This window comes from Anopheles ziemanni, chromosome 2 (assembly GCF_943734765.1).
Source record: "Anopheles ziemanni chromosome 2, idAnoZiCoDA_A2_x.2, whole genome shotgun sequence".
Classification (NCBI taxonomy): domain Eukaryota; kingdom Metazoa; phylum Arthropoda; class Insecta; order Diptera; family Culicidae; genus Anopheles; species Anopheles ziemanni.
In genome coordinates, this window is record NC_080705.1 from 48,833,679 (window position 1) to 48,842,821 (window position 9,143).

The 9,143-nt window shown below is 48.6% G+C and overlaps 1 protein-coding gene across 1 annotated transcript; it reads right to left on the bottom strand.

The window, feature by feature from the left end:
- Positions 1-7,471: 7,471 nt before the first annotated feature.
- Positions 7,472-8,489, bottom strand: LOC131293724 (uncharacterized). The gene is made up of 3 exons (XM_058321793.1): positions 7,902-8,489; positions 7,533-7,655; positions 7,472-7,486 (listed from the first exon to the last, which is right to left on the bottom strand). The coding sequence occupies exons 1-3, from the start codon at positions 8,487-8,489 to the stop codon at positions 7,472-7,474; spliced, it is 726 nt and encodes a 241-aa protein (XP_058177776.1).
- Positions 8,490-9,143: the final 654 nt, after the last annotated feature.

Below are 9,143 nucleotides of genomic sequence, written 5' to 3' on the forward strand. Positions count from 1 at the left end.
AGCACCGCATCGCCGAACTTAGTACCCGCACAGGGACGCGTTCCTCCACGGTTTTGGCTGCACCTCATGGGACTCGCAAATCACGTCACAGCCGACCAAGTGACTGCATCCGTGAGTCGTCGACATGTCACGGAGGACGTTCTTGCCTTCTCTCTCCCGAGCAGAGGTATTAGCCCAGCGTCGCGACGTACCCTTTCGTTTAAGGTGCGCATCCCCGAATCCTGCCGTGAGAAGACCTCCATCCGGATTCCTGGCCAGTAGGTGTGCGGGTGAGAGAGTTTGTCATTGCTCCCCTCCGGGACACTCGTGCTCCGGACTTATTCGAGTCACCGCAACAGCCTCTCACTGATACCACCCACAACGAAATGTCCAGCCACAACCGCACACTTATACACACAGGCTCACGCTCACCGTCGACACCACACACATCTGCACCCACTGTGCTGGGCTTCGTCACCACTCCGAAACGGTCCCCTCTGCAGCCCGCCGCTCCGTCCAGCAAGAGACAAAGAATGCTGACTCATAGTCAGAATACTGAAGTACTGAGCCAACCGTTTCGTACCTAATGCTGGCCCGAATGATGCACGGACGGGCTCGGAGCTGAACTGCTTCTATCAGAACGTGCGTGGCCTCCGGACCAAACTCGACTCCTTTCGCCTGGCCGTTTCCTCTTCGGACAACGATGTGATCATTCTTACTGAGACTTGGCTAGACGACACCATCACATCCTCACTACTATTTGACGATGCCTTCGTTGTATTCCGATGTGACCGCAGCAGCGCAAATAGTACTCGCTCTCGTGCCGGTGATTTTAACCTGCCATCCATCGTCTGGGGTCCTGACCCTGCCGTGCCGCCGTTCTTTCGTCCGTCCTGTTTCGCCCAGAGCGACGTTGCGTTCATCGACGGAATCAACACTAACGGACGACAACTTGACCTGATCCTGGGCAACACCCCGGCCACCGAGGTATCTGGCGCCATCTATCACGCGGCTCTGCAACTGCTACCCGAAGATGTTCATCACCCTGCACTGGAAATGTGTCTTGCGGTTGACTCATCTTCGTCCGAGCCCATCAGGCACCCCGCCCCATCCCCAGGATTGCCGGCATTGGATTATCGCAAGCTTGATCGAGCTAAACTCGCCCGCCTCATCTCAGAGCATGACTGGAGCTTCCTGGAGTCGGACTTCTCCGTTGACGACGCTGCTGCAAATTTCACTTCTGTGATCTCGTCTTTCCTAGTCTCCTGCTGTCCCGCCCATCATCCCCCTCCCCACCCGTTGTGGTCAGACGGTCACCTCCGTGCGCTTAAGGCCGGATTCAAGCGGGCGCTGCGAGCGTACCCTGTCTCTCGGTCCCAGTACCATTTGCGGGTATTTAAGTACGCAGCGTCCGCCTATCGCAGCTACAACCGGGTACGACTCAGGACCCATGTCTGGCGTATTCAGGGGAGGCTGTACTCCAATCCTCGGTCGTTCTGGCGGTTTGTTAACCAGCGCAGAGGCCGATCCCGTATCCCCTCCACCATGTCCTCGGGCAACCGCTCGGCTTCCTCTCCCCAAGCGATCAGTAACCTGTTTGCTGAACGTTTTGCTGGGCTATTTGTCGACCCAGCGCTACGGCGTCCCTCTCGTCAGGGGTGGCGAATGTACCGTGTGATGGAGTCAATGTCGACACCGTGGCCATTGATGTACCCTCGGTGATCGCTTCCCTTAACCAGCTGAAATGTTCCTATTCCCGTGGTCCCGACGGCATCCCTTCCTCGGTGCTGATCCAGGCCAAGGAAGCGTTCGCCTCCGTCCTTGCTCAGCTCTTCACTCGGTCGATCAGGGATGGGAGTTTTCCCACCATGTGGGCGTCTGCTTGGTTGGTTCCTAGGCATAAGGGAGGATGTCGTACGTCCATCCCTAACTACCGAGGCATTTCCCTCCTTTGTGCTTTCTCTAAAGTCCTCGAGTCCATTATCCACTCAGCCATCCTTCCTTGTGTTCAGCCTATCATCCCATCCGCCCAGCACTGTTTCATGCCTAGACGCTCCACCGTTACTAACCTCTTGTCTTTGTTGCAAGACCTGTACCCGTTCATTGGCCTATCCGTTGTACCTCAGGGGAGCGTCCTGAGTCCAATCCTTTTCACTCTTTTCATCTCGGATTGTGTCTGCGCCCTCCCACCAGAGGGCTGTTTGATGTACGCCGACGATGTCAAGTTTTATCTTCCTGTGTCCTTGTCCAGTGATCCCCTCTCTCTGCAAACCTTTGCAGATTCCTTCTCAGCTTGGTGCATCGCCAACGGTCTGGTGCTATGCGTGGCGAAGTGTTGTGTCATCTCGTTTGGTCGCTCTCCCGACAAACTGGTGCACAACTATCATCTCAGTGGCCTGAGCCCGTGTGACCGTAGTCAAGGATCTGGGGGTGTGGCTGGACGATAGGCTGACATTCAGGTCGCACCTGGACTCAGTCGTCGAACGGGCAAACAGGCTGCTGGGACTCATCGCCCGCATGTCATCAGAAATTCGCGACCCCCTATGCCTGAAGGCGTTGTACTGCTGCTGGGTTCGACCCATCATGTTGTCTGGACACCCGCGGGCGTCACAGCGATGGATAGGTTGGAGGGTGTGCAGAGGAAATTCACGCGTCTTGCCGTCTAGCGATTCCTGAATGACCCCTCTGCTACCTTGCCTCTCTACCCGGTCCGGTGCCGTTTGCTGGTGCTGGTTAGCGTCAAGGATCGCCACAGCAACGCTCGCTCGTTGCTGATCGCTAACATCCTGCATGGCCATATAGACTCTCCTGGCCTTCTCGCAGCCATTCCTTTCTACGTCCCGTCCTACAGGTTGCGAGTCCGTCCTCCTCTTCATATTCCTACACGCCGGACTCTGTTTGCCCAGAATGACCCATGGCTACGTGCATTGTCCGACTTTAACGCCGTCGGTCACCTGTTTGACCACCACACGTCCTTGTACGTCAGTTTCCGTTCTCGTCTCCTGTCCACCGTTTCCTAATCTTTTTTCGTTGCCCCTATCCTGTACCCGTTGTAACTCCCCTAGTTCTGTGTTTATCCCTCTGTTACGTTTTTAAGTTTGGACTTTGTATAGCCTCTTGGCTAACAATTTGATAATAAAAATAATAATAATAATAATATACAATTTTGTCTAAAGTTAACGTTACTGTATCAAAAAACAGGTTCTTTTGCATTCCAGGTTCACGGTTCGTTCCTTCCTGAAAAAAAAAACGCGTTCCGTTCCGTTCCTTTTTTCCGAATTTTTTCCAACACTAGTTTTGACGTCATTGCCCCTATACTGGCTGAAAACGCCAGGCAATGATCCTGCACGGTTTTCTCCAAGCCCGGAGTCGCAACTCCGACGAGGAAGCAAAGGGGTGAGACTAAGTTGGGACACCAGTCGATTGTAGCTAAGAATTCTGGTTTTTATTGAATAGAATGCGGAGCATATTGAATAAGGATATGCTCCGCTAGCGCTACTTAAATCTACCCTACTTACACAATTTTCTCTACTAAATACAGCTACCCTTGTAGCTACGGAATACGGAAGCAGCAGAGCTTGTGTGCGGAAGAAAATATTACACGCGGAGGGAGATACTATCTTAAGGAAAAAAATATGACACTCGGAGGGAAATACTATCTTACGGAACTTAAGCCGAAATTACAAACTAATGCGTTCCTATCCTAATTGCCCTACCTATCTCCCTACCTGCCCTAGCTAGCTTCTTTGTTCCGATTTGCCCTAGTCCCTATCTATCCTTATTGGCGCGGTCCTAATCCCTATCTATCCTATTCTATCCTTCCTTATCATTATAGTCTATATCAACCTTATCCTATATTTACCTTAGCCTAATAAAGCTTCCTACGCAAGCTCCGCTTAGCTTACGTAGGAGCTTTCCGTCGGCCACACTGGCGAACATATTTAATGCGTCCCTTCAAACTGCAATTTTTCTCAACGATTGGAAATCAGCCTGGATGACGCCCATTCACAAAAAAGGAGACAGCTCTTGTGCGGCCAATTACCGTGTTGTTACGTCGCTCTGTGCCTTATCGAAGGTATTCGAACTTCTGGTATACGACGCCATTATGAGAGCTTCTTCTAGTTATATCAGTCCATCTTAACATGGGTTCGTTCCAAGGCGGTCGACAACTACAAATCTCACCGAGTTCGTCAGCAATTGTAAGCGTAGTCTGGATTCCGGCACCCAGGTTGACGCAATATATTTGGACATCAAGACTGCCTTTGACACCGTATCCCACAATATCCTGCTGGCAAAGTAAGCCAATGGAGGAGCCGTTATAACGACGAGCTCTACGAGCTGTACGGCGACCTTACTGTCGTACAGCGAATTAGACTCGCCAGGCTCCGGTGGGCTGGTCATGTCATGAGAATGGCACCGGACGACCCAGCCCGTAAAGTCCTCCCTGTCCATCGATAAGTGTCGAGTTCTGTCGTTCGTGAGATCTAGGGTCCAAGTCTTGTGTGACTACCATGTGCACAATTGCGTGTTGGAACGCTCGGAAACAATCTGTGATCTTGGTGTGTTACTTGACAAGCGTCTCAGCTTTAGGCCGCACATGGAGAATGTTTTGAGTAAGGGCAATCAGCTATTAGGTTTAATTTTTCGTTTGACTAAGGAATTTCGAGACCCGCTTACTATTAAGGCTTTGTATTGTTCAATTGTGCGTCCTGTACTAGAATACGCTAGTGTTGTATGGTGTCCCTCTGCCACCATTTGGTCCCAAAAGATTGAAAGCATCCAACGAAAAGCAACACGCTATGCCATTAGGCTACTTCCTTGGAGGGCAGGGGACACCCTCCGTTCGTACGATGCCAGGTGTCTTTTGCTCGGCATACAACAGTTGTCTTCACGCCGTAAGTCGGCCCAATGCCTCTTCATAGCAGGACTAATTAATAATCACATCGATGCGCCTAACTTACTGAGTGAGATCCATTTTTCAGCGCCATCAAGAATGCTTCGGCCTCGACATTTTCTAAGGGAAAAGCATTTTCGCACAAATTTCGGACAATCAGAACCAATCAATGCTATGACTGCAGTTTTTAATGAGAACTCAGACCTCTTTAGCTGTGAAATGTCCCAAGTAACTTTCCGTGACTCTCTGCGTGCGCGTTTTGCCTAGTTTTGTTATATAGTTCATAAGTGTTTATGTAGACTAATAATGTCCGATGGACCAAATAAATAAATAAATTATCCCCCCTAATCCTTGAAATCAATGTATTCCTAGAGATTCCTTGTCCACAGTTTTACTTACTATATTTTTTTGGTGGCAGTCCACCTAACCTAACTGATCGCCTTACTGGAGGAGACTTCGACTCACTACGTCTTCGTTTCTTCCCAAAACACATCCTTGTACACATCATTCTCATAATAGTATTTCCCATATGGACGTAGTTTATAATGGTGTACAACCCTCGCATTTCCATTAATATTAATCTGATATAATGACTAATACGTTTCAAAACAATAGCAGGAATCCATCTAATCAATTCCTTAAAATGATTTCTATACATGACATTTGTACGTGGTTTATAATCCTTCACTTCTTGGAAATGTTTTCCGTCTTGCTCTTTATCTGCATTTGTACTCGATTTTACTTGAACAGTCTGTTATCTTTGAGTCCTTCGCCTTCAGCTTACTTAATAAAGTATGAGGCATGTTCTGTATGTAGTCCACTCTTTATTGTATGCTTTTGATAATGAACACTCGCGATGATAGTTTAGCACGGAATGCCATTCTATCTAGACGAGCTGTCAAACGTCCGTGCTGCCAGGCCGTTGCATATATAACATTTCCTCCCCCTCATGATGAAACTGGATGTGCCTTCTTTATGTGGGTGAAATTCTAAGAGGAGCTCGTCGAAATCTTGTTGAACGCCGTGGTGGCTGCGACGGATGTTCCTGTTGTTGTGGACTGCTACTGGGTGTATTAAATGAGTCGTCTGAGGCGGTGTCTTCCCTTAACGCAGCTTCGGATGTTGTGTTGGGCCGTGACGATAAAGTTGGCTATTGGTATTTTCCATGGCATCATATATTTGTACATCTTTCGGCATATCCGCTGTTATCGTCAATGCAGGAGGGGTGACGCTAGATGGGGTACATACGATCTCATTGTTGTGGTTGTTTTTGTTGTCTGGAACATGGTAGCGTATCTGGTCGATGTGTCGCTTCAAATGCTTTCCCCTGTACTCTATTTTGTAGTGCAGATCTCCTATGCGTTTAAGTATTGCGCCACGAATCCATTTATCTGTTTTGGCATTCCCCGATAGCGAGTAAACTGTTTGTCCAGGTACGAACGTCCGGAAAGATGGTTGAAATGCTGATTGTTGTTTCTCCATAATGTTTCTTCTGGTATCTTGCGGTCTGACTAGGTCTATCTGTGTCCGTATGTTTCGACCCAAGAACAATTTGGCCGGCGATTCTCCTGTTTCACTATGTTGGAAACTGCGTTCGTACATAGCGTTCGACTTGACCGTTGGTTGCCGGGTGGTATGGTGCTAACAGTTTATGGTACTTCACACCCCTTCTCTGCAGGAAATATTTTAATTCGGTTGCTGTGAATAGCGGACCGTTATCTGGTAATTGTAACTGGTATCCCGTGTGCAGCAAATAACTCGTCCAGAATTTTGATGGTTGATGTTGTGGTCGTAGATGATGTGGAACCATATATTCGAGAAAAACACAAGTGTGGGCCCGAGCTAGCAAGTTGAAATGTTCTGACCGTCGGTAGCCCTAGTCAAGGTGCACTTATCATTATATGGGGCCAAAGTGCCAAGCAGGTCTCCAAGTGGGCCATATGGGTGTTCCAAGGTTTGCACTCAAATGAGTAGAAAACAGGGTAAGGTACGGTGTACCAAGAATCACTCGGGATATGGATGGCCGAGTCAAATGGCATAGCGTTGGAAAGGTCTCAACGAGACCTAACTACCCTTAAAGTATGAAGACCGAGACTTGAACGACCGAGAAGTTATTAAGTGGACAAGTGGTAAAGTTGCACCAAAGTCCGTGTTACCCGAAGTGGTACACGAACACCCAATATTCGACCAAAACACAAGTTTGGACACGAGCTAGCGAGCTACATAGAGCAAAATGGTACCAAGGTCGAAGGAAATGGGACTTGGACCAAGAATACCACCAAGTTGATGAAGAGATAGCAAGTTGGCGTAGAATAATTATAAATTGGTGGTGATAATACCAACAAAAAAGTATATGAGGGCAGTTACATCCATTTACTATATGCGTCCACGATGATTAGTAGCATTGACCCCGCTACAGGACCAGCGTAGCCAATATGGATACGCTTCCACGGGGCACTTGGGTATGTCCAATGATGACTATTGTATTTAGGGGGCGTTGGTCCGTGGCGTGCGCATTCCGTACATGACTCTCCTTTATGTCCCCTGAGATGCCGATCCTGCCTTCTCTAAACCTAATCAAAACGCCAAAGAGCGACGCTACAGCCGTGGGCCCTGGTAATAGTTGTGAATTAAGTGAAATTCCATTATTTTTTGCTGCCTCGTCAAATACGAGTCGCGGTTTCGGGTTCGGCTTATTCTCATTTATGACCAAAAAACGTGGAATATAATTAACCCTCCCTTCGATACATGCTGTCCCACGCTCAACCCTTCCTGCGTATCCCTTTTCGCAAGAGGATCGTATCTCACTGTGATACCACAAGCGAAGGGTTTCGTTTCTTTTCAATCTTCGTTCAAAGCATTCCAGTCTCCTGTACGCTTGGGCATAGCTGTTGGGTAGCTTAGGAGTGTCACTTTTCCACAATAAACCAATTTCATATCCGTATTTTCCCTTTACGAGCGTTTCTTTCATTAGCAGCTTAGCTCGCTCAATTTCCGGGGATGCCAATAATTTTGAATCTACCCTTACCCCGAACTCTTCGGTGGAAAAATAGCTCCTTATCAAACGTTGCATTTCCGCGACTTCCTCGTTTGCTTCAAATATTGTAAGCAACTTCCCCTGTGAGGCACCACCCTTTCCACCCATGACCACCCAGCTCAAGTGAGTTTCGGTGGACATCGGTTCCCCCGGATGTCCAACCCGAGTATTTTTCCCGTACGTTAAATGGGCGTGGGGCAATCCAAGGAGAAGCGTTGGAGTGCCTTCATAACTTTCGAGGTCGATTCCAGCTAAGTGTTGATAATGGCGCTTTAACTCTCGTGCATCAACTGACTGGGTGGGGAGATTCATTTTACTCACCGTCCTTATCCCGTCGAGCTTTAGCAGGATTCCCTTTGCATCCATATTCTCTATCGAGACCTCTTCGCTGTCCGGTTCCTCCTGCAAATCGCCATTCCTCCACGATAAAGTGAGTGGCTTCAACGAACCTTCGACGTTAAGGAGGTCTTGGGTTTCCTGCGACAACAAACTCGCCGAGGATCCCGAATCAATTAGGGCAAATGTTTTTACTATCCTATCCCGGTGACGTAGTGTCACTGGTATAATTTGGTACAGCATTTCTACATGAATGGAGTGCATCAAAGTTTTCTCTACTGGAGTGCTCTTTCCTGCCATTATTCGATGCAACAAGGAATTGTGGCGCTCCTGCAACCATTTTCTTTGCACTGTTGGGGGAAGGCTGCACCCCCGTGCCTCATGATCGGTTGCCATGCAACAATTCGCGCAAACTCTTAGGCGCCTCACTGTATCCCACCTGTCATCTAACGACATATTACGGAAACGCCGACATTCGACGGTTGCATGATTGTTCCCACACACCAAACATTTAATCCATTATCGTGACTGCTCCGGAGAGGCTACTGTTACCGCCGACCGTGATGGTTCGCCCGAGCTTTCGGCATGGAGCCGCAACGCCAACCGTTCCTTTGGTCGGAGCCATTCAGCCAGGTCCTTCAGGGTACGAAACCTTTCGTTGCCTTCATTAAGCCTTTGTTCTATCCATGCGTATTTTTGATCTTCTGGCAGCTTATTTACCAGGTCCTTAAGGAGCCGTTGGTCGTTCAAATACTGCTCCTGACCGAGCATGGTCATATTAATGACCATGTCGTTCAACGCGTTCATAAAGAGAATGAACGACTTCGGCTCAACCATGGTGGGGTTCTGGACTTTCATTAGTTTGTTTAAACAAGCCGAATAAATAATGTCGGCGCT